Source organism: Rhipicephalus microplus, chromosome 6 (genome assembly GCF_043290135.1).
Source record: "Rhipicephalus microplus isolate Deutch F79 chromosome 6, USDA_Rmic, whole genome shotgun sequence".
NCBI lineage: Eukaryota > Metazoa > Arthropoda > Arachnida > Ixodida > Ixodidae > Rhipicephalus > Rhipicephalus microplus.
Window position 1 is genome coordinate 167,429,384 of NC_134705.1, and position 26,151 is coordinate 167,455,534.

The 26,151-nt window shown below is 45.3% G+C and overlaps 1 protein-coding gene across 1 annotated transcript in view; it reads left to right on the forward strand.

Moving 5' to 3' along the window:
* Nucleotides 1–314: 314 nt before the first annotated feature.
* The window catches only part of LOC119167925 (uncharacterized), a 61,695-nt gene continuing 35,858 nt past the window's right edge, over nucleotides 315–26,151 (forward strand). Inside the window, exons 1-2 of the mRNA XM_075865580.1 lie at nucleotides 315–469; nucleotides 1,763–1,882. Coding sequence (XP_075721695.1) covers nucleotides 409–469; nucleotides 1,763–1,882 — 181 coding nt within the window. The 5' untranslated portion in view covers nucleotides 315–408. The remainder of the gene's footprint in view (nucleotides 470–1,762; nucleotides 1,883–26,151) is intronic.

Sequence of the window (26,151 nt, forward strand, 5' to 3'; positions counted from 1 at the left end):
TTTCTTCAAAAGATTCGTAGACTACCTCTTTTCCTCTGAAGACTGCTGTGATTTAACCTTGCCACTAGTAGTGGTGCTAAAAAGTGAATGACACGTACGACAAATAGAGGAAAGTCGTGTAAAAAATATCGGTTCATGGGGAATCGTTAGAGATATTCACATATTTTGCTTTCTAAACAAAGCTACCATTATGACAGCTCGTTTGTGAATTGTTCTAAGCTTATACAAATTCATATCTTCACCAGTAACGATAGCACTCTATAGGCTGAGCAGGTGCACTGTATATTGTCTCACCAGACAATGGAAACGTACTTGGATGAAGCGTGGTTGGATATGAGCAGGAAGTTTACTGAATTGTTCAATCTTCTAATGGCTTAGCGAAGAGGATAGGACAGGACCGATGAGGCCATGCGGCTACTTCTGTACCCAGTCTTGGCCTGTCTCCTAATCTGCATGATAGCCGGCTATGGTGAGACATAGCTGTTGTTTAGCGCTTGACTTCATCCTGCAAGTATCTCTATAATGATTATGAGTTCTAACAATCTTACATCCAATCGCGAAATCGGATGATCGTACAAATACTTTTTTTCTACTGCGATGTGATCCTAGAAACTTCGTATAGCGTTGTAATGATACTCGCGAGTGGCAGTAATATTGCCAGAAACTATATATTATGCAACGCAAATGTTCTGTACAAGAGCGATCACACAGGCGTTCACCTGCTTTCGCCAGATGCCCTTGCGTAGCTCTTTTACACCGGTATACTGCCCTCTACATCGGGATGGCTTCACCCTGGCAGCTAATTATTAAACAAATTGGCATATTGTATGCACTATTGAAATCAATGTCTTGCGAAGCAGGTGGAAGGATGATGAATGAGGTGTAATTTTTTTGTTGAGCTAAACACTACAATATCACGCTAAACATATGTACAGCAGTGTTCACTCTTAGGATGAACATGGTTCAACCTAAATGTCATTGATCTACGTCTTACGGTCACGTCACGCACTTCCACATTTGGTGTACATCAAGCTATCAAAACAGCTGTAAGCGTACTATGAGCGTGGTATATGCAAGTCATTATGTTACTCATGACATGACATGGATTCTATAGTACCACTTGTAATTTATGTTCGTCACGCGAACACGTACCGCCGGAGCAACTTTGGTGCGCATAATGCTAGCAAAATGATCATCAGCTCACCATCAGCTGAGCATGTTGTACATTACATGCACGTCATGATTTTCATATTTCCATCTGTCATTCACGTGGTCATGCAGAAATGTCTCATCACACCAATAAGCAACGGAAACGGCCGTAGAAACATCATGGCCATGACGCTTACACCATACCATTCCTGACAAGTTGGCCTTATATTTATTGATCGGAGAAGTCACAGATAGATAGATAGATAGATAGATAGATAGATAGATAGATAGATAGACAGATAGATAGATAGATAGATAGATAGATAGATAGATAGATAGATAGATAGATAGATAGATAGATAGATAGATAGATAGATAAGCTTAACTCAACTAAATTTTGTAAATGTGTTTCACATTTAAAAGCTCTCTCTTTAAAAGATTAGTAGTGAAATCTCTCGGATATTAACATTGAATCAGTGAGTATATGCACAGAAATCATTTCACGTAAAACAGCTTTATAGCAGACACAATGTATAGAGCACCTCATGAGGTGATATTCCTTTCTGCGTATTAAGGCTCAATGAACAAAATTCAATTCTTTTTTTTAATGCAGAAGTCGAGAAAAACCAAGAGAAACCGATTTGGTACCCAAGATCTCAACCACAACAAATCCGAAAAGGGGCACCTGTAGGAAGCAGGTCATCTCTGAAAAAGAATCGAGGAGGCCATGAGGGTGAGTGCTGGTGGAATCACCAGTGAAAGTCAAAGTGGAAACCACAGTGGACCTTGAATTCAAACTGCGCTAGTCTTGGCGACGTCATGACTTCAGGTGCCCATGAAGCAACTGTTGGACTAGCAATTCTTGTGTTCGAAAAGGAGTAACCACTTCTCTTGCCACGAAAAGCGGTTGCGTATGCTGGTACCATGCAGCCGCCCGCTGCGGTGGTATCGAGCCGTGTGAAATTTTTTTTCTGTGCATGCCGTAAGGCGCCAACACTGCATGCACCATCAAAACAGGAACAAATACAACTATGCTCATTGCATGGGAAACGAATTCTGATGATCAGTCATTGAGTGACATTGAACCGAAGCAATGTACGTTTCCTGCCGAATATAAAAGGAGAAGAATGCAGCCATTTCAACTTCGTAGTAGCCTTCTCAACAGCGACACCTACGTCCCCTTTCAACAGCCTATTGTTTTTCAACGTTTTCTTGAAGTTCCGGTCAGTATTTATAAGTTTACAATTAAACCAGTACATATTTTGGGGTTCAATTTGTTTGAAAAAGAAATAATCATGAAAAGTAACCTAAAATGATTCGAAGTACAGGGGACGTTAGTAGAAGGAAAGGAAAGGAAGGGCAGAGAGGTTAGCCAGGTATCAGACCCGCTGGCTACCCAGAGGGTGTTGGTGAAAGGAATGGTAATGAGAGTTTCAAGAATTAAAAGTGGACTAAATGATAACTTGCCATCAACACGGCTCCACCTGTGATACTCGAATAACGCCTCCAATACTTTACTACTGATCCTCATCCCCCTGCACACTTTACGAGGTATACGTGAGCATTTATAAGTTGGAGTGTCAATAAGCGCTGCCAGTAGCGATAAAAGTGAGTGTCTAACACGTGATCCCATTACGAACCGGCAGCTGACCAATATTATTCTGTCGCATACAACCTGAAGACATCAAGTTTATTTAAACTAATGCTCGCTAATATTGAACGAAATCAGTGTAAGTTTTAGGAATCTGTTGCTTTATTACACATAATGTCAATAAGAATTAACAGACAATGATGTCTACGAAAGTATACAAGTAGTGTTACTTAAAGTAATTGTAATGTAAATGTGAAGAAAGAAAAGTGGACAAAAAGGTAGTTTGTAACGCGCAGCGATCAAACCGGTGAACTTCGAATAACGCGTTCAACGCGGGATTGTCAGCCAGCGCTACCAGCAACCATTGCGACGAGTGTGAATTTGTGGCATGTTTGTAACTCTCTGTATTGGTTTTTGGCGGTGCTGACTGACTCGTCGAAGTTCAAATGCATTACTAATAATGCAGATATACAATGACGACAATTACTCTACATGCATGCTAAATACGTGATGACTAATGATGAATAATGATGATTGTAGAAACAGGTGACATGAAGCCAAAATCTTCGGCCAAAATTTAGTGTTTTATGAATCTGGTGGTTTATGTCTGTCAGATGAAATTATTGGGGTCACCGAATTACTGCGAAATAAGCATCCGAACGCATTCGTTTGCTTAAGAATAAATACTATTATTATATGTGACTAATTTGCAGAAGTGCAGTGCAACACAAAATATTTTTGTTTGTTCTGACAAGTTACATTTATTTTACAGTTCACTGTAAAATGGGTCCTCAAATACGAAAGAAGTCAAAAGTCTCCAGAGAAGAACTTTTTTTTTTTGACAGGAAGACACTGTTTCTTAGGTCTCATGCTGCAACATGTCCTTTCCCCTATCATGCATTTATAACCCATTTTCAGCCAACGTCTTAAAGTAGTATTCCTAAACGCCACAGCTCACCAGGAAGCAAGTAATAGATACACACGCCACTCGTTCTTTTTTGCAGGACAGACTACGCATTAGCTAGAAAGGGTCGCTCCCCAACCAGCTTCAGGAATTATTTCCGGGAGCGACAGAACCTTCTGTGATTAATTGGTATCTGAATGCACGTGGCTCTCAGCCTCGTTGCATCTAATAACTTAACTACAACAAGCTGGCAGGTTATAACCGAAGCACTAAAAAATTTGGGGCCACAAGCTATTTGTTTTTACTTTTTGGACGCTGAATGGTTGCAGTCACAAGTCATTATTTCAGTGATGCAAAACAACCTAAGAACCGTTGCAATCTGATTCCAGGGCGGTATGATAGATGCACTTTTCGACTTGAACGAACGAACTGCGTGGGCGCCAGTTTTGTTCATAGGTGGACCTATAATGAAGATTCCAACACTTGCGAAGACATTCATTTTCCTCTCTGTTGGAACAAAAGCAGAATGTTTCTGACGTGCTCAGCCTGCATGAACACATGTATGAAAGGTAAGTAGGCAGTCTCATTGCGGAATTGTAACGTAGATGCTGAGCTTCACTGCTCTAGCAGATAGAAGCTCAAAATCAGGCTGAATTTGTGTGCCTCCGCCCTTGTCACTGTTTGATGATAAGGACCCGCATCACAAGGCCGTATTGTGAAAACGACCACGAGCGCTGAAAGTCGCCTGCCGTGAAGTATAGCCCAAGAGTTCAATAACTAACTTAACTGCTTCTCCATGTCTTCGTCTTCATCCTAGACGATGGCAATATCCAACGTCTCAGAAGAAATATGAGTGCACTGCACTAACGCATATCACTGATAATATCGCTGTACCAAGTTTGCCGCGTTCTAAAAGGTGGCTACAGACTTACTTTTAGCTACGTATGCTACAAGAAAGATTAAAGAGCTTTGAAAGTTTATTGTTTATTTCTTCGAAGTTTTGTACAATATTTCATAAATGTAACCTACTGTTTAGTGTATTTCAAGTACTTGGCACTTAAGAAACCCGGGTTATTATTAATTCATGGATCTCACGTGACGTGGTTACGATTACAAAAAAAGTGTTCGAAAATCATAAATCACAGCTCAATTAACGCGCAGGATGAAAATGCATATAAGCACACATTAAGAAGACATAATCGCGATGAGTACCTTGAAATTGCTGAGCACGTTTCTTAAACACAGTTTTTCAACGTTCCTAAATGCCGTAGCCGTACAAAAGAAAGCACCACCGCCTAGTAGAGCACACGAGTTCGTTGTGATAGCAATTTTATGGACACTCTCGGCTGCTTTTTGCCATCGGCGTCACTGCCAAGTCCCTTATATATTGATATCTGTTCACATAAATAAAAGCCACAAATAAAAGTACAATATCCGTGCGCTCCGCAGCGGGAAATATTTAGTGTTCCTCCGCAGCACGCGGCGTAAGACGGCTAGGCAGACAAACCACGCGCCCTTCAGCGTACTAACGGCTACCTATTTATACACTCTAACCCAATAATCACTATACTCAAGTGCCACTAAAGTTTTGTTGTTATAACTGATAATTCCTATTTAGAAGGGCAACAAGTGAGTTATGCATATTTGTTTTATTTAGTAAAAGTGTCAGTGCAGTCTGTCACTTTGTTTAACAAGGTTGAACTTAGCCAGAGGGCACTGCAACTATGGGAGTTCCGCACCGCGACGGGAAATGCACAGCTAAAACGAGAAAATCATCCGTCGTTCCACTGCAACTTAGCGGGTCAACTAGGGGTGGAATGGGCTGTAAATATGCAAAACTATACCGCTCTATTAACATAGGCCACCGCCACTTCCCCGCCGCAGCGCATTTTGACTCCACTTAGTCATGATGCTACAAGATTATGTGAGAAGGCATACCGCTATGTTGAAGGGGCCCTAGGGTACATGGGGTTGTCGAGGTTGTATCAGTAGTTAGAATTTCTGTCTTTCTTCTTTCTTTTTCAGAATTTCGACTTCCACTACCTTGTGACATAGGCATCGAATAGCCAGAGTTAATTCTTAAAACGAATAATGCGGCACGCGGGCGTTGCTCTAAGCGGGCTATTTCACGATAGCGAGTATACAAAAGATTATGCTTCTCACTATTACAGCTGATATATTGCTTAAACTGGGAAAGCTGAAATAGAGAAATCGGCATCAAAAGAGGAAAGAGCATTGCTAGTTGGTCATGACATTTACTAAGGTCACCATCTCGTGACGTCGTCTGTCATTAACATAAAAAATCAAAGTTTTGCTGCAAGGTCTAAGCAATCAGCGTCATAATGATAAATTGTAGTGTCATAGTCTCATAGTAAAGAAAACGTAGACGGCAGGGCATGTACAAGAATATGCGAGCACTCTGCGGACGTTTCTCAAGATAGCACGAGTACGAGTGCACGCGCTGCGATTAGAGTCTACAAATGCCGTTTGGCCAATGCAGCCGTGGTCGCTCCTTTTGCGCCGCGTTATGAAGCTCCGCTCGACGATAGACGGGCAGATAACTTTTTTGTCCGCCAAAAGATATGCATAATATGCTTCGCCTACGGGTAGATTAGATCCAATGCACCTTTGTTCAATGAAGATGGCCATGTCCTTTCATCTCTGCTTAGCCACTGTCATCCCAGGTGGTCATGCGCTTTCATTTACGTGTAAACATACAATGTGAGGATGTTAAGGATTGGAACTTGACGGCAATGGTGCGAGCCCACTGAGAGTGTCCATATAATTGTTATCACCATAAAAATTACACCACGGCCTGGTTAGAGGGGAGTCGCCAATTCCTTCTAAGCTAAAGTGACCCCATTCCGCAAGCTTTGAAGCGGTATGTAGAAGGGTGGGGGGCAGGAGCGGGGGAGATATTAATCCGGAATGACGGCTGAAAAAAAAAATGTGCTAAGTGGAGACAGAAAATTTCTCTTCTAACAGCTGAGTTGTTTTTGGCATGAAGTAAGTCCGCGTGTTATATGCGATAAATCGGCCCTGTGTGCGGCAAAAAAAAAAAAAAGCAAGCCCTACTACCAGACGAAGAAGTAAAGAGGAACACCAGTCCAGCATAATGGGTTTCTACCATACACGTGGGAAAGAAATGGGGGAAACAGAAAGAGAGAGAGAAAAAAGAGAAAATCGCCACTATATTCAGAAAGTGAACGACACTAGAGGGGCTTGCTTGGAGGTGAACCAGGCACTTCTTGGCGAGACCATTTCCGTAAGAAGGCTTCTTAACGAGCCGGCACGTGATGTGTAGGTCCACTTCGAGAGGGCACTCCTCACGACTACGCCCACTTCGAGTACGAAGTGGACGTAGCCGTGGGAGCCGTGTGCGTGAGCCATCGAAAACCGAAATTTTGGATGGTGGCGTACCATCTAGTGAGCATTGTTAGACTAATCGAAGAGGCGACCACAGCTAAGTGATTCTAAGAGAGGGAAAAGAAGAGAATAATGAGCCCAATAACTGTCTGCATCACGGTGCGACACCTCAACAGTAGCTCACAGGGGATGGGGGTGAGGAGGATTAAAAGGATAGAAGGAAAAGTATAAAGAAAGATAGATGCGCTAGGCCAGAGAGCGACGACATATCGAGGAGATAGGAGAGATAGGAAAGATAGAAACACGGTCACAGGAGTCCGAGGACGGGGCACCACTTGCGAGAGCTCTTGTAGACGTCAGGAGGTGGCGTAGGGCAAGTCCAGTAGGTCAGAGCTACGCTGTCGTCGGAAATCGGCGTCAGGAGATGACGTAGGGTCAGCCCAGTCAGCCAGAGCTGCGCTGACATCGAAGATCGCGAGGGCACAACCGGTCGGCCCGGACTCCAGTGAGCGAGCGAGCGGCGACCTTGAGTGGCGGCCTCAGAAGTGTAGACTAGCAAAACTGGTGTACACGCCAGCGCCACCTGACAGGACGCGATCATAAGCAACCTCATAAGCAAGTTCCTCTAAAGAAAAAGAAAAATAGCAAATGACACAGTATGCCCACAAGCACGCACCACAACAGTTCATCGGTCTATATGAGCGGTGATCGTAAACCGTAGGGTTGATATGAGAAAAAGTGAAGCCCAGTAAAACGGGGACAGCTGAGACAAAGATCAAGCAGGGAGGCGAGTCTTAAGTGAGAACTCTGCTCTACCAGGTGGAGAAAATAAAGAGATTGAGAAAGAGGAGAAAGAAGAAGCTGGAATTTAACACAAAGAGATCAGGAGAATAAATAAAACGCTTTATAAAACTTAGATATGAAATTCGAACCCAGGTATCTACGGCTACGAGACGGCGGTTGCATCCAATCGGCCATTCAGGTATAGCTAGGTGAGTATTTAAGAGAAACAAACTGCGCTACTATATATAGAAGAAAATCGAGAGGCAAAAAGATAACAGAGAAAAAATAAAGAAATAAGAAGGTAAGAAGGTAGAAAGGAACAGGGCGATACCAGATAATAGCCATTAAAAAAGGATGTGGTGGCCAGGCTACATCTGACTGTGGCTGTTAGTCATCTTTCAGTCGATATAGTGACACAAGCACGTTGGCGAGACAGTGATGTGCCAACTGCAAAACGGGGGCATGTTCTTCCTGAATTGGGATGTCCGGTCACTTCACTCTGACGCGGCCGTCGTTTCATTTGGTGCATTATACTCCAGTACAAAGTGGTTTTTATTTTAATCAGTGTGGACATTTTAAAGTTTTTTTCGCAAAATATTTAGATTTTAACGAAAGCATTGAATGTGAGTTGCGCGTAACACGCAAATTTATCTCGCATTACATGAAACGGCTTCAGTAATTTAGGTTATTTCATGCAGTGCTCCCAAAAAACTACTATGTTAATGGGTAAAGGACACGAACTCCTGTTTTCCGTAGCGTCTTCACGTAAGCGCTGCATATAATGTACAATGAAGAAGCACCACCTTGAAATGCTTTCGATTTTATTTCAATAACTTAATTGAGAACAGCAGCTACAATCCGTAATAATACGCAATTAAGGTAAAAGTCACCATGCGATGACTGAATTATACAACTAAATAGGTGACCTAGCCATTCATTAACCTTATTGTGACGCACTCATCAAACTGTATAACCTATATGGCCTTTGAATGGTATTTGCACTATTATTAAAGTACGTGAGCTTATCAGCTAAAGATTTCACGTTGCCGTTTCATGTTCCTACAGCAGTTTTTTGAACATTAATTACTACAATTTTTAAGTGATGTTTATATCTTGGAATCAGCTGAATGTCAGCCACACTCATGGAAAAGTATCGTTCCGCTTTAGGCTTTACGTGTTTGCAAAGACAATGATGTGACTATTAATTTATATACTGTTTTTGCGTAGTTTCCGAGATTGCCCTCTCTTGTTATGTAAAACGTGTTTCTTTCTGTTTGAAACAGTATGCTTTATTCCTTAGGAAACAGAAAAGACCATGAGTGGAGTAGAAGAGTACAAAGGTTCTGTGAAAAAAGCATGAATAAACATCTCAGAAAACATAACTTAAACTAACATCGTGTGCTCCATCGAGCATTCTGTATCGAAGTATTCTAAATAAAGAACTGCTCAAATTGGATCTCGAGCGTTGTCCCTGAGCCACGTATTTTTATGTTTGTTTGCGACGGAGTGAAATGATAACAAAGCGCGCAGGCTGAGAGATGGTGATTGCTTCCGTTAAACTGAAACATAGGAGCACGCGATCGTGCTTCATTGCCAGTATTGCTGACACACGCACTAAAGTTTGTGTTCTTAGATGTTTCTGACCAAGTTGAATGACTGCTTTTAAAATTATACCTTAAGATGCCGTGTTTTGTGAGTAAATTCTATCCAAGATGGGCGAGCACCCACATTACCTTTCCAAAAGTGTCTCAGCTGCACGATATGACGACGTAACAAGACCGCGTGGGCCAAGGAGAAACGTTTTTCTGTTGGCCCTCGCCGCAGCAGAGCGAAAAGGGTAAAGCGTCCACGCAGCACTCTAAGGCAAAATTACCCGAAAAAGGAGTAACAGAGCCCAATAGGCCCGCGCGATGAACGGATAGACCGTTGAAGAGTAACCACAGAGGGAAGCGTGTGGCGCGAAACCACTTACTCTCCGCTAGAGATGAACCGCCCAGGCATTGCAGGCAGCGCGAAAAGCGTTGCCAAGGTGACACCCTCCTTCTCCACAGAACACATGTCCTTCTCCTGTTCTGCTGGCTGTCTTTTCCCATATTTTGCCGGCGGCGGTTGCGTAACGTCGCGCTCGGGGTGCTCGACCACGGCCGCCTGGATTCGACAATCTAAGAATTACGACGTGGTGCTTGTGTGTACGCCTGGATGAGCGTGGGCTGCTGCTTTAGCGTTTCGCTGCACCAATGAAGTCTGGAGCAAGCCTCGACAGGTCACCACGCCGCGCTGTATATCTCTGGCTTCAAGAGAGTCACGACCAATACACGACAGCTACAGTTGGGAAGGCCAATATGGCGGCCGAGAAGAACAGGCCTGTCGGATATATACTTCAGTCCGACTCAGGGCAGAAAACAGTGCTGGATTCTAAGGCAAGTAGGTAATCATTCTTTTTTTCTACTCTACTTGTCGCGTGTCCGATACGGATCGCGCTTGCCGGCAACGGGCTCGGCCGTGTTGTATATCACACGCACGAAATGCATCGTGAACGTCAGCTTCGGAGTCTGCAGTTTGCCTGTGCTTTGCGACTGCCCGGAAATTGGCCGCCATTGCCGTCGGCCTCCAGTACGCTCGCCCATCGAGTGCTCGCCTGTCTTCGGCGCCGCGATGAGCTCCGTGCTGACGATATTCGGCTGAGACCTCGTCGCTGTGTTGGGTGTCGTCGAAAACACGTTGTGGGTTCTCGTAAAGAGCTTGGTTGTAGTATGCCGCGCTGTAAGTGCACCAGCACGGGCTAGCGGGGCTTTCGCTAGAGTCGGAACTCACTGAAAATTGGTCGTCATTACAATTGGTTCTCCCGCCAGTCGGTCGCAAGCAGCTCGGCCCAGTCCGATGGCCGCGGCGGCGGACTCACGTTTGCGTGCTGCACTCGCTCGAGTTTGTGGAAAATGACCACAGTACCGTCGATTTCTTCGGCGCTAGCTCCAAACCAGCTCGGCGCTGTTCGTGGCTGCGGCCAAGCGTACGCTCGCTCTCCTGTTCGAAGTTCGCTAGCGGCAGATACTCCGCGTGCATTGCCGTGTTTGGTCTCGCGTTCGCTTGCTCGAGCTGAACGACGTCGCTCGCTTAGGACTCGCCGACTTGTAAGCGGCACGGTGGCTCGCGGAGTTGTGACTGCGGCCGCTGCTCTTAAACTGTTGTGCTACGGGGATCGAAATGAATCTTTGACGATATGTGACATCATGGTGAAATTATTAGCATGTCGTATTTCACGTACGTTTTCATTTCACATTGCACGTATTTCTCATATGCATTTGTAATCATCCTCTGCCACGTGTGACTCACTATTTTACATACCTATTGTGCAGCTGTGGGCCCACACCATGCTGAAGACGATGCGCTGGCGTCTGCGATGCCCGCCATCTATCTCTTTTGTCAGAGCAGCTTCAGAAGGACTGTGCGAGATGTGAAGGTAAACTTATTTGTGTGTCATATTTTAACGCTTGTTTTTATATTAACGTGCACGTACTTGTCATATGCGTGCATCCTCATCTTCTGTGACGTGTACCTAACTATTTTTACTATATTATTTTACGTGCAGCCGTGGGAACACAGTAGGCAGAAGGTTGCGTGCGCTGGCGTCTGCAATGCGTGTCATCTATCGCTTCCGTCGGAGGAGCTCCCCAAGGAGTGAACAAGATTTGGCAATGAGACTGGACTTGTACACTTCATTATGAATTTACTTAACAGAATGGGGAAACTTCATGTGTATGTAGAAAAATAAACGATTTCCATATCTCACTTTTGTCTTTCGTTGTTGCCATGACTGTGAAAGCAGTTACATATAGGTGGCTAACTACTTTTTCGCGTGTTCTTTTCTGTGGAATTTGCTGCTCACTGCGCAGAAAAACAGGCGAAAAAAGGTATTAGGCCTGGCGGAAAATAAACAAAAAACAATGCTTGAACTGGGGGCAAAACGTTCATCCGATTGGAGTATTTGAGTGGATCAACCGTTCGTCCGGCAAGGTGCAACTGTGAGGACTAACGGTTGCCCGGTAAGGTGTAATTGTGAGGATTAACAGTTGCTCTATAAGGTGCAAATGTGAGGACTTCATGTTAGTCCTTTGGGGTGAACTGTAAGACTAACGGTTACTCACCAAGGCGTAAATGTGAGGACTAAATGTTAGTACGTATCTTCAGTTTCCTGACGCGTAGGTTGAGGCATGCACTGAGAACTGAAGCTGCTCTAGTGATCGATAAGGCGATGCGCACTGGGCCCGAATACGCTATCACGTTGTACTCCTAAGAGAGAAGCTCGATTGTCATCAAATTTTTTTTTCTCCAAAAATGCACTTTCATCATCAGTGAAATTATGTGACGTGGCTTAACGATACGCAGAAAGTTCAGTAGCAAAAAATGACCACGTATCTGCAAGTTAATCAGCAAATGTCGTCGAAAGACGATAGTTTTGCGTGTGGAGAGAGTGAACAAAACATATATTTGATGTCCTGCGCAAGAAAATTGGTAAATGGTATACTCGAGGCGCTGCGTTAGAGTGCCTCGAGCGTGCAGAGGAGGCGAACGAACGCATGAAGCCACGTCTCACGTGAGACATAGGCGCCATCTGGCAGTTTTCTTGGAAAACAAAGCGCGCGGCTTTCAGACGGGTGTGGGAGCGCCCATCTCAGAGGTGATAAGGAGTAGAACGAGAGGCGACGGGTAGGTGCCACCACCATCTCATCTTATTAAAGCGTTGGAAACACTCGCCGTTTTGTGCAAGCGTTGCATGGTCTGCGCAACGTTATAAGAACCACGGTCCTTAAAATTACTTATTTATGCCTTTTCTAGTAAAAGAGGCACATTCAGAATATAAACGTGTTGTTGTGGTGCCCAGGCATGCACAATAACTGCTTTTTTATTGACAATTACACAAGCATGAACACAGAACCTTGAGCAACATTGGTGGGCGCTGCGGATGGGGTCCGCCGTTTCAAGTACCCGGTGCTGGTAAGAATAGACAAACAGAGAAATGTACAGACAGACAGACAGACAGACAGACATACAGACAGACAGACAGACAGACAGACAGAAAGACAGACAGACAGACAGACAGACAGACCAAAATTTTTGCGTCGAAGGTCCCCAAGAAACACTATCGTCTTTAAAAAACGAGTGGACGACAGAATTAGCAGGGTAGGCCCGCGTCTATCTCTTCTCGCTGAGGGAGTCAGCCTCGTAGCAAGTGCGCCTTCTATTGCGTTCACAGTTGCTGATGATTAATATCAACACGCGATTAAATACTTGGGGGGGGGGAAGATGAGCTTTTGTTAGTGCTTACCCTTTTGTTCATATTGTTACACGACATCGGCAACGAAAGAGCATCATAGACGACGAAGATGATGAAAGCGACCGTGCTCGTGTCGTTGTTGCTGCTGTTCTTCCATCTTGACTACAGCTGCCTCTTGACTCTCCCTGTATATTTTGTAAATATATTTGTTTCATTCATTCTCTCACTCCCGTAACATTTGGTGGAGGTGCGGGGTACAACACGATATAACGGAGCTCCGCAGTGGCCGACGCTTGGATTTTTCCACCATGGCAAACCAGGGACCGGCTCCCGCCGAGGCGACTACAACAACTGTTGTCCTTCCACAGCTAAATGATGCTGGTACGTTCTGTGGCACGGATGATGTCGACATCGACGAATGGTTGCCGTTGTACGAACGTACAAGTAAGAATTACCGCTGGGATGAAACTTTTATGTTAGCTAATATCCTGTTCTACTTGAAAGGAACAGCAGAAGTGTGGTTCGAGAACCACGAAGATGAAATTGGAAGCTGGGATGCGTGCAAAGAAAAGATGCGCGCCCTTTTCGGTAAGTCTGTGGGTAGAAAGGCAGCGACCAAGAAGGTGTTGGCATCTCGTGCGCAAACGCTACCAGAGTCCTACGTGACTTACATACAGGACGTGCTTGCCCTTTGCCGAAAAGCGGACAACGGTATGGAAGAAACCGAAAAAGTAGCTCACATATTGAAAGGCGTTGCAGATGATGCATTCAATCTTCTCATATGCAAGGACTGCAACACGGTCGATGCCATCATCAAGGAGTGCCAGCGTTTTGACGCCGCAAAAAGTCGACGTATCGCCCATAATTTCACCCGACTACCAAACACAGCAGCCACCTGGTCGTGCGAAGACAGGCCTGCGCTACAGACGCCGTTAACTGCAGAGCACGTGACCAAGATCATCAGACGTGAACTTGAAGCTCTGTCTCCTGCGTCCACGTGCTCCCATGCCTGTGACTCTAGCCCTCAGATAGTGCCACTGGTACATGCCATTGTGCGACAAGAGCTTTCTAATGCTGGACTGGCCTCCGAGTGCACTACAGCTCCCTCTTAGCCAATCAACCGTCGTCGACCCCATGTTTCGTATGCCCAAAGCCAAAACCTTCCGGCGCGCCCTTGCAATCCAGCCGAGTAAAGGACTGCTGACGATCGCCCGATTTGTTTTAACTGCCACCGTATTGGACATGTGGCCCGCCATTGTACCACCCGGTGGTATTGGCATCAGGCATCCTCTGGGTACCCCCATCGGCTAGAGAGGGATCATGGACGCTTTCAAACTTACCGGGAGTCAGCTCAGGCCACCAGTGAAGACGTTCCTTCTGTGCCGCCATATCGTCGTCGCTCTCCATCTCCGCATGCTCACCAGTCCCGTTCACTGCTCTCCCATCGCCCATCGTCTCGCTCGCCCCAATTTCGTCGACCAACGTCGCCGACTGACCACCTGCCACGGGAAAACTAGATTATGCAGCTCCCGGAGGTGAGGCTGCATCGACCACTTGCCCGCCAAATCCCCTGACCATGCTGCCGACTCGACAAAACCTTATTGACGTTGAAGTAGATGACACACCCGTCGTTGCACTGGTGGACACAGGGGCTCACATATCAGCGATGAATTCAGAACTTCGTTGCTGCCTTAGAAAAGTTTCAATGCCACCCACAGTGCCACTCATCCAGGTTGCCGATGGTGGCACGTTTCCCGTGCTTGGAATGTGCTCAGCGCGCATAAGTGTGGCTGATCGCTCCACGACAGTGCTATTTGCTGAGCCCGAGAAATGTTCCCATGAACTTATCCTCGGCATGGACTTTTTATCCGCCCACTCTACCCTTATTGATTATGGAACCGGCATGCTTCAACTTGATTTACTGTGTTACCATGACAACCCAACACCAGCTCAACCCTGTCTGTGTTCTGCAGATCACGTTCGCCTAGCACCTCAAGCCGTTACTTACGTGAACCTGAGATCTGTCCCTCCTGTTCCCGATGGTGACTACAAGTAGACACCTATTGCCGACGTTCTGCTGGCCAAAAATGTTGCCGTGCCTCACACACTTTTGACAGTCACGAGAAATACAGCATCTCTTCCGATCCTAAACTTCAGCTGGTGCACTCAAGTTATCCCAGATGGTATGACTTTGGCAAAACTTTTTTCTATAGATGCTGCCATATCGGCGTTCGTTGCCGAATCTTCTTCATCCTCTGCTCCGTTTTCATCCTCGAAGAGCGCAGCGGATGCCACCATCGACAAGATGATCGCTCCGGACCTTCTTCCAGCACAGACAGCTGAGATCCGGCAACTGCTGAAATCCTACCGCGACATCTTTGATTTTGATGACCGCCCTTTGCGTCAGACATCCTTTGTAACTCATAGGATTAACACTGGAGACGCCAGCCCCATCCGACGACGTCCTTATCGCGTGTCTAATGCTGAGCGACAAGTTATCCAGCACGAAGTTGAAAAAATGCTCACAAAAGACGTCATCGAACCTTCCTGCAGTCCATGGGCATCGCCGGTCGTGCTAGTCAAGGAGAAGGATGGCAGCTGGCGCTTCTGCGTAGACTACCGTCACTTAAACAAAGTAACACGTAAGGACGTGTATCCACTGCCGCAGATTGACGATGCTCTCGACTGCCTACATGGGTCAGCCTATTTTTCATCTATCGACTTGCGATCAGGATACTGGCAGATTTCTGTCGATCATCGAGACCGTGAGAAAACCGCATTCATCACACCGGATGGACTTTTCCAGTTCAAGGTTATGCCATTCGGATTGTGTAATGCGCCAGCTACATTTGAAAGAATGGTGGACTCTCTCCTGCGTGGATACAAATGGACCACGTGCCTGTGCTATCTCGATGACGTCATCGTACTTTCACCTACATTCGAAAGCCACCTTAGCCGCCTAACGGCGGTTCTTGAGGTTTTCCGGAAAGCAGAACTTCAGCTCAACTCTTCCAAATGTCGCTTTGACCGTCGGGAAATCGCTGTGCTCGGCCACCTTGTCACTGCTTGAGGCGTGCAACCTGATCCTGACAAAATTCGAGTTGTCAAAGATTTTCCCCAACCACGTTCCGCGAAAGATGTACGGAGTTTCATCGGCCTTTGTTCTTACTTTCGACGTTTCGTGAAGAATTTTGCTGACATTGCCCGACCACTTACGGAGCTACTGAAGAAGGACATGCCTTTTTATTGGGGTACTGACCAAGCAATTGCCTTCAGCACCCTTACAACATTACTTACTTCCCCACCCATCTTGATCCATTTCGACCCGTCAGCCCATAGTGAAGTTCGTACCGATGCCAGCGGACATGGAATTGGTGCTGTTCTCGCCCAGTGGCAAGGAAGACAAGATCGCGTCATTGCTTATGCCAGTCGCCTCCTTTCTCCTTCGGAGAGCAAGTTTTCCATTACAGAGCATGAGTGCCTCGCACTAGTCTGGGCAGTCGGAAAATTTCGACAGTACTTGTTTGGCCGCACCTTTTTGGTAATTACAGATCACCATGCCTGGTGCTGACTGTCGTCCCTTAAAGATCCAACGGGACCACTTGGCCGTTGGGCCTTGAAACTACAAGAATACAGCTTCGACGTGGCATACAAATCTGGCCTAATGCACCAGGATGCCGACTGTCTATCCCGTCACCCCGTGGACCCACCTGACCTTTCAGCACATGATTCTGACCCTTGTGTCTTCGCCATGTTGGCTTTCACCGAGATGCGCAAGGAACAGCTCTGCGATGTCCACTTGCGGTCTATCATGCAGAGTCTACGCTTGCCCCACGTGGACCCGTCGCTACACTTGTTCGTTCTACGCGATGACATTCTTTACCGACGCAACACCAGCGCCGAAGGACCAGAGCTACTACTCGTAGTTCCTGCGACACTCCGTTCTGCTGTACTTGAACAGCTTCACGACGCCCCAACCACGGGACATCTCGGGGTTACGTGCACGTACGATCGCGTGCGGCGTAGATTCTTCTGGCCAGGCCATTATCGTTCTGTGCGCCGATACGTTGCTGCATGTGAGTCCTGCCAGCGCTCCAAACATTCCACCTTGCCACCAGCTGGTCCGCTCGAACCAATAGACATACCCACCGTTCCCTTCTACCGCGTCGGTCTTGATCTCGTTGGACCATTTCCAACTTCTCTCACTGGAAACAAGTGGATAGCCGTGGCCACTGATTACGCCACAAGATACGCTATCACACGAGCGCTACCGACAAGCTGTGCCACTGACGTCGCGGGCTTCTTGCTTCATGACGTAATTCTTCACCATGGCGCTCCTCGACAGCTGCTCACTGATCGTGGTCGCTCATTTCTTTCAAAAGTAGTAAGTGACATCCTTCGCTCGTGTTCGACGCGTCACAAGCTCCCTATGGCCTATCACCCACAAACAAATGGTCTTACCGAGCGCCTAAATCAAACGTTGACAACGATGCTCTCCATGTACGTTTCCAAAGATCACCTTGATTGGGATAGTATTTTGCCTTATGTGACATTCGCGTTCAATTCGTCACGTCACGACACCGCTGGCTTCTCCCCCTTCTATTTATTGTTCGGCCATCATCCAGCGCTACCCTTCGAGACTCTTCTCCCATCAACAACGCAAACGGTTACAGAGTACGCCCGGGATGCCACAGCTCGAGCTCAAGTGGCCCGCCAAATCGCACGGGAACGTCTTCTTGGCTCGCAGCTCTCTCAGAAGGCCCGCGACGATAGCCATCACAGAGTAGTTTCCTACTCTCGAGGTTCATTGGTCCTCCTCTGGACACCATGCCGCCACGTTGGCCTCTCTTCGAAGCTCCTGTCTTGCTACTCGGGGCCTTACAAGATTTTACGCCGGCTTACCGATGTCACATACGAGATTGCTCCGTTGGACAGTCAGTCGTTGTCCGCACCCGCTACTGACGTCGTACACGTGACCCGCTCAAACCGTATATATCCGCATATGACCCTACTCTCCTTTAGGCGCCGAGACGGCGCTGCCAGCAGCGGGGGGTTATATGTTACACGACATCGCCAACGAAAGAGCATCATAGACGACGAAGATGATGAAAGCGACCGTGCTCGTGTTGTTGCTGCTGTTCTTCCATCTTGGCTGCAGCTGCCTCTGACGCTCCCTGTATATTTTGTAAATATATTTATTTTATTCATTCTCTCACCCCCGTAACAATATAGGCTACGTTTTCTCTATTAAACTTTCAGTTGTTAAATAGCACTTGTGTCATCTATACTGCGTTCTTGTTTTTTTTGTCTTTCCTATTTGCGCTGATCATCATGTTTATGTTCTAACTAGCCCAATTTGTGATATTCTTTAAGCAAGTGCACTCCTATACATTTAGTTTTATAGATTTTAGCTGTCAGTTTGCCGCTTCTAGGGATGTTATAAACAGCTGTTGCGCGACATGAGTTAGTTGAGGCTGTTCACGGGGGCCACCACTCTGCGAAAGCGGCAGCGGCAGGCTGTTACCAACTTGTTTATGCATAAAAAAAAAACTCTCAGGTGTTGATTTGACTGTGAATGGCACCACTTGCATTCCTTTTTCTTTACATTAGTTGACTTCAAATCAGGAGTGAGGATGACGACTGGTGAGACTGGCGCTGTTGTCGCGGTGACATAGTAAATGACATCACGTGACTCGCCTATGCCGTTGTCAGTGAGGTGCGCTTGCTTTCAAATCCGAGGCAACTCATTTTTCTAGAATACAGATCTGTTTACACCTCGATGCTGCAGTGCCGTACGCATTCGAGCGATATTTGATATGAATGAACTTTTCTAGAACGTTGGGGAACCAATATGCTTGACTGATAAAACTGTATTATGCGAAAGAACTCAGCCTTCAACGTCATGTTGTTGAAACTTTGTTTGAGCGTTGATGGATACACAAATATTTTACGTCCGGAATCGGAGTTAAACCATTCGGTAAGTATAACGGTGTACTTGTGGATTCGTACGCACTAGAATTGGTTACCTTTATTTGCATCAGGCTAAAAAGAACGATTTTCGAGGTGTGCCTGGGATCACAACAATCATTCTGCTCGGCCCTTGTCTCGTTAAGAGAACACAATTTGTGAGTTTTCGTGTACTCCCCAAAACAAAGACGCAGAGGGATGCATGCTAGTTAATTAAAGCCAAGAATGGGAAAGCAACTCTCGCCGCAGAGCTGCGTGCACGTGCTAAACTCTCTGACAGTCTTATCACAGAGAATTTGAAGCGGCCGTATTGAATCGTCCAAAGAGTACACCGCTTCTCCGTAGCAATAGAGTGTATGATACCAGAAGGCGTCTTTGTCGGCATCGGCTGTGTAATGTATCAAGGATCAACGTCACGTTGTGCGCACTACAAGAGGAGCTACGTCGTCGTCACAGCTTTCACTTAGCAGTGCGGCGATAGCTGTGTGCGCAGGCTATACTTTCGGGCACTCTTACACCGGTTAGTGTTCTATATATATCAGGCATTTCGTGACACACCACAGCGGCGGTCTAGTGGCTAAGGTAGTCGGCTGCAGACCCACAGGTCATTAAATCGAATCCCGGCTGTGGCGGCTGCATTTCCGATGGAGGCAAAAATGCTGTAGGTTCGTATGCTCATATTTCGGTGCACGTTAAAGGAACCTTGGTGGTCGAGATTTTTGGAGCCGTCCAATAGGGCATCTTTCATAATCATATGGTGTTTTTGGGACTTCAAACCTCACATATCAATCATCAGCATTTTGTTACCTTCTTGTATATCTACGCTTCGTCGCTGCTGCCAAACAAGTAAATCCCGAATTATTTTTATTATTTTGCCTTGTATTATTTTGTGGGTGTTGGAAAATGACAAACGACGTTGCTAAGCTCCAAGACGACGTAAAATCCAGCTTCTTTTCGTTGTTGTGGAAACCGACTCTCACCACTCGGCGTATGAGACGCACCACTCGAGGTGGTATATCAAAGTGGGAGATGAAATGTGCTGCCGCTATCCAAATAGCGGGGATTGACTTGCTGGTCGCTTGAACATGAAGCATAAATGCTGGTGAAGTTCTAGTAGGCTGAGAAGAACTTGTATTTACAGACTGTGCGGAAGTTACATACACTGTAAAAACTTTTACACCCTAAAAGGTGTGAAACGGGTGTTAGCATTAAAATCACCTATATGAACACCCTTATAACACTCCATTTAAAAAAAATTGCGGTGTTCGTGAAAGAAGCACTCTCAAAACACCCCATTTACATCCTTATATTTGGGATGTTAGGAACAAGGCTACAAACGTTTGATTGATATGTGGGGTTTAAGATCCCAAAACCAACATATGATTATTAGAGACGCTGTAGTAGAGGGCTCCGGAAGTTTCGACCACCTTTGGTTCTTTAACGTGCGCCCAAGTGTGAGCACACGCGCCTACAAGGCTACAAATGCACGACATTTTCGGGCAGTTTTGCTTCTACTGTTAGTAAACATTAACCGTCTTGATACCAGCAAGGCTCCTACTTCTATCTACTTGCGGCTCTAGTAATGAATCGAAGCAGGAAGTAATGCGACAAACGCAGTTTTCATCAATAAAGCATGCAAACTCCTATAAGACGGAAGATACAATAGGAACGCCGCTTGTCCAATAGAGTAAGGGCCAGTTCTCCAGTATATGTTTCCTTCATCTGTGTCATTTGCGTGATTAGTGAACACACAATGTGCACTGATTTGCCTGGACAAAGTATTGTGGCGCACATTGGTGTAGCCATGCATGGAACACTCCCCCCCCCCCCCCCGTTCCCCATAAGATCGAAGCTTTTATAGCTGGAGATAAAACGTCCACCACCTGCAAAAAAAAGACAACAGCACAGTTGTTTAGCCATAACCACATTGTCAACAGGCCACCAGGCCCCTTAAAAACGAACATTGACGTCATGTATTTTTAGCAGGCACGTTTCATTTAATTACAGTAGTGAGTGTTCCTCTTCATGTGTCCTTGAAAGTGCATCATGGAAATTAGGAAGAGGACATTGATCATAAAGAAAAATGCAGAATAAAAAACACTTCTGTGACCTTGATGCAGCCTTGCTTCCCCGGCAGACCTGCTTCGGTCAAAGCCTTCACTTTGTAGGTAGTGAGAAAACAACATTGATGAAATATTTTCAGCCACGGTATTGTTCTAAGGACTGCGAGCGAAGTTCAAGTGTATTGCCGCAACGTGAAGGCAAAAGTAGTATTTAACAGGTTGAGAAAGTAGCAGCAGGTCAGTATTTTTATTCACTGCGTGCCAGAGCGTTCCTCTTCTTTCTTGTTATTGCTTGCTGCATAAAAGCCTGCAGATGCACGTATGCGCTGTCGTCTTAGTCTTTTTAGCAGTACGCCCGTGGCAATATGTTCTCTTCGAATAGTGTGACGGCCGATGCATGCAATGCTTCAATGTCTTTACCGAAATGAAAGAGCTGATAAAATATCGCCTGTGTGACCCTGAATGTGCAGTCCCTAAAGACCCATAGAGCTAAGCAAAAAGCATCGGCTTAGCTTTTTTACCAGTATCCACAACATTGGGTCGGTGAAGGTGCACTAAATATTGCTCCTGAATATTACAAATGCACGTTCTGACTAGTAGCTCGTGCTGGCCGCACTACACCGTCACAATGTCCGCTGCGATTGAATCGCACTGTTAAAGAACGAGTATAACGCAACAGATCACTGCCGCAAAAAAAAATTAAAAAAAGCAGCGCCCGCGCTATCAGTAGAGGGCTGGAGCTAGCGTTAAACTGCATCTAGCCGGTCTGAGAGCGCACCGACGCCATGAAGTCTCATCGCCTAGACAACCTATAGGTTGCCCGGGATTGCCGAGTGCGCGGGCGCAGAGCGCGAAAGGGGGCCGGCATCGTCTTACATGGCACTGCGTGCGCTGGTGAAAATCCCTCCCGTGTGTGTGCTTGTGGTGCACGTGGCTTGTCGATTGGTAGAGTTTATTCGTCGGTGTTTAGTTTGAAATGTGCCTGCGCTCTATGCTCGACCTGTGTGCTCTGTCAGTGCTGGTTATTGCGAAGGCGCACCATCCAAAGACTATACCTGCGGATTCATATTGTGGAGCACTCGAAGTGAAATATTCAGTACCGCTCTCTTGTTGTTCCGTTCAGCGCTTCGTTAACTGCGTGAGCACGAGAATAACGCCTTCAAACAATTTTGTTTTCGACTAGTTCATGACAAATCAGCATTTGTTTACTTAGCGAGAATATTTGTCCGAACTGTTTCACGGGGATGATGGCGAAGTGTGATTGTGGGAAAGTTTTTTTGTTTTTTTGTTTAGATTGTTTGGAGTACAAAGCAGAGTGAGCGTGCACCGCTGAGGTTCAGCGAAGAAATTCAACAAGTTTTTGCGGTGCCCTTTGTTGGCAGCCGTGTTTAACGGGGCTCGCTCGTGAGGCACGTCAATTTTAGTTTACTTTATAATACATGTGTGTGGACGGTGCTTGTTAGCTCTAAGCATCAACCTTATCTAAGACACATATGCTTGGGCAAGTTGGTAGGTCATTTACTCTATTTTTTTCATATTGGACAAAAAGACCGAGAACGGAAAACAAGGGCGTGGTGTCCATGTCATTTTTTTCGTTCCTTTTTCGTTTTGTGCGGTAACACTATCGGGATAACTCGGGTTGATGCATCATGTGACAACACAGCATATTGCTTCGCGTTAGGTGTGCCTCGCGAAGTTTGCCTATTTGCTAATACATTCAATTTCAATAAATTCGTCTTCACCGGTATTTTCGTTCACCCGTAACGTAGCGTGACGCTGCCGACAGACGTGTTTGTGTAGCGGATCGAGCACGGAAGCTGGACAGACCTTTCGTTTGTGTGTGTGGTCGAACTGCCTACTTGAACAGTGCAAACGCTTGTTTGAACATACCTGCTAACTTTCGAGCACAATTTATTCAGATTGTTTTACTCATGTATAACTTTCAAAATATACTTGTTATTCATAGTTGTATTGCTATCGCCTTTCTTTGGCGTTTAACTTCGCTAAATACTTCAGGTGTTAAAGGTATTTTTGTTATGTGATGCCTATTGTTAGTTTTTTTTGTAGCACAAAAACACTTTAATGATATATATACTGCACGGTATTCAAGCATGTGTTGCAGCCAAAATTTAAGACTGGGCAGCATATTTATCTGGGAACACAACACGCACAGCCACTGAACAGCCTACGCTGCATCGGGAAGGAGTTACGCTGACCCAAATGGCAAAAGGGAACTCGGAACTTCAAAAATCCTTTAGGGGCAAAGTTTTTGTAGACGTGGGTGATTCCGTCCTCTGTAGTCGTACTATTATTATGTAGCTACTTTATGAGTCACAATACATAGTGTTAGTGGCTTTAACAGCATATAAACAGACAAAATGATGATTCGTGGGGCGAATCGTTCGTCCGTACGTTTGTGCTTTCGTCCGTTTGTCTGTGCATCTGTCCGTCCAGGCTTCTGTGAGTCGGTCTGTCCGTGAGTCCGTCCGTCTTTGTCCATCGATACTTGCATCAGGATATCTGTCAATCCGTTTGTGCGTCCGGACGGATGTACGCTACGCCCCACTCTTCATCGTTCACTCCGTAGATATGCTGTGATCTTTTTCTCGAAACATAAATTGCTATGACAAATTTTGGCACATGAAGAGAACTGTGTATTTGGTTTCAATTTAGGTACAAAGTCTATTTTAATTCAACCACCACATGGTGAAAGTTGCGTCTCAATATAGACAAAACAACTATGTTGTGAAATTCACGAATTTTTCCGTAAAGTTTGACAGCTTGAGATGTCTAAAATATTTTTTCCTCCAAATACCCCTTATGAGGTTTAAGTATTCACTTCTCGGATATTTTTTTTATTTATTTCAAAGTACCTTACAGGCCCCATGGGGGGCATTGAGTAAGGGGGTATACATATATACAAATAAACTGGAAAAAAATATACAAGACAGACAATTGAGCAAGGGGGGAATACATATACACACCTCAAAATGAAAAAAAAAGTACAAAATAAGCAATTGAGTAAGGGGCGCAATACTTATATACATCTCAAACTAAAACAAATAAAAATACAAAAGAAACAATTGGAAAATAATAAGTCAAACAAAAAGAAAGCACCAAAATGTACAAAAGTTCAACATGTACAAAAGATACGCGCATAGTAACCGTGGGCGAAACAATGTATTTCCTGCGCATGCAGCGGCCACAAGCAGAATCCTCGCGCACAGGAATGTGACAATCACAAAAATGAACCAATACGGACCAATGAATTATGATACGGCATCTACTTGCTGAGGCTTGTGAAGTGGCTTGATAAGATATGACGGAATGTGTCAAAGTTTGTCTGGGATGCAATGTCGTCAGGCAAACTGTTCCACAGACGGATAGCACGTGGAAGTGCGGACTGATTGAACGCGTTTGTTGAGCCGTATACACGGGAATAGCTAAGATGATTGTGTAGTCTACGTGAAGTGAGATATGGTTTTTGCAGACCATAACGGTGATTCGGGAAGAATGGGTAATTTTATGAAAGAATGGTAGCAGGGCAATGTCGCGACGAATGTTCAAGAGTGGGAGTGAAAGTTCCTGTTTGATTTGTGATATACTAGAATGCGGACTGTAGTTATTGGCAATGAAGCGGCTTGCTCTATTCTGGATTTTTTCCAATGAGTCAATTAAGTATTTTTGATGGGGAGACCAAATCGAACAGGCATATTCTAGTTGAGGGCGAACCAGTGTCAAGTAAGATAATTTGCGAATGCTTGATGGTGCAGCTTTCAAGTTACGTCTCAAGAAACCTAGTGATTTCGAGGCGCTGGCAGAGATTGCCGTAAAGTGGTCGGACCAGGATAGATTAGGTGTCAGTATTACGCCCAAGTACCGATATTGTGTTGCAGTCGATAGAATGGAATGATTAATACTGTAAGAGAGTTCGGATATGCTAGGTTTACGTGTGAACGACATTACTTTGCATTTTGAAACATTTAGTGTCATCAGCCATGCACTACACCAACCATTAATTACGTCGAGGTCGTTTTGGAGTGACAGGTGACCTTCACTGTTCTTGATTGGACGGTAAATAATGCAGTCGTCAGCGAACACCCTGATGCAAGAAGAGACATGTTGCGGAAGATCATTGATGAGTATGAGGAAAAGTAATGGCGCGAGTACACTGCCCTGTGGTACACCTGAAGAAACGTCAGATAGGGAAGAAGACAAATTGTTAACTGTTGTGTATTGCTGACGATTCGACAGGAAATTGCGAAGCCATGATAATGTACGGGAGTCTAATTTCAGGGCGGAAAGTTTCGATATCAGGCGACAGTGTGCAACCCTGTCAAACGCCTTCGAATAGTCGAGGACCACGCAATCAGTTTGATAATTATTGTCCATATTAGCATGAAGCTCTGTGGTAAATTCAAACAACTGAGTCTCACACGAAAAACCCTTTCTGAAACCATGCTGATTTTTGAAAAAGAAATGATTGGATTCCAGATGCCTGTAAATATGTGAAGCGATGATGTGTTCTAGAATTTTACAACAAATACACGTAAGGGAAATAGGACGGTAATTTTCGCATGAGATTTTATTTCCACTTTTGAATATTGGAATTATTTTCGCCAGCTTCCAGTCAGACGGTATCATGCCTGTTTCGAGAGACTGCCGGAATATATGAAGTAGTATTTTGCTTGTGACCGTTACCGTATTCTTTAGTACCTTTGAGTTGACTCCATCCACGCCGCATGAAGACGACAACTTAAGATTACTTATGGCTGTAATTATGCCTTCTAATTGAATATCTATTGGTTCCATAAATTGGTAATCGAACTCAGCTACGTTGGGTATGTTGGTACTGTTCTCTTTCGTGAAGACAGAAGTGAAAAAAGGAATTAAATGCTGTTGGACACTGGCTAGCTGTGAGAGGGACGTTGTTGCAGTCATTCAATGAGATGTGTTGGTTTTCGCTGGAGGGGTTTATGACTTTCCAAAATTTAGCTGGGTTGTTTTTCAGTAGTGTGGGTAGATCATTAGAATAATACTTTTCCTTAGCCTT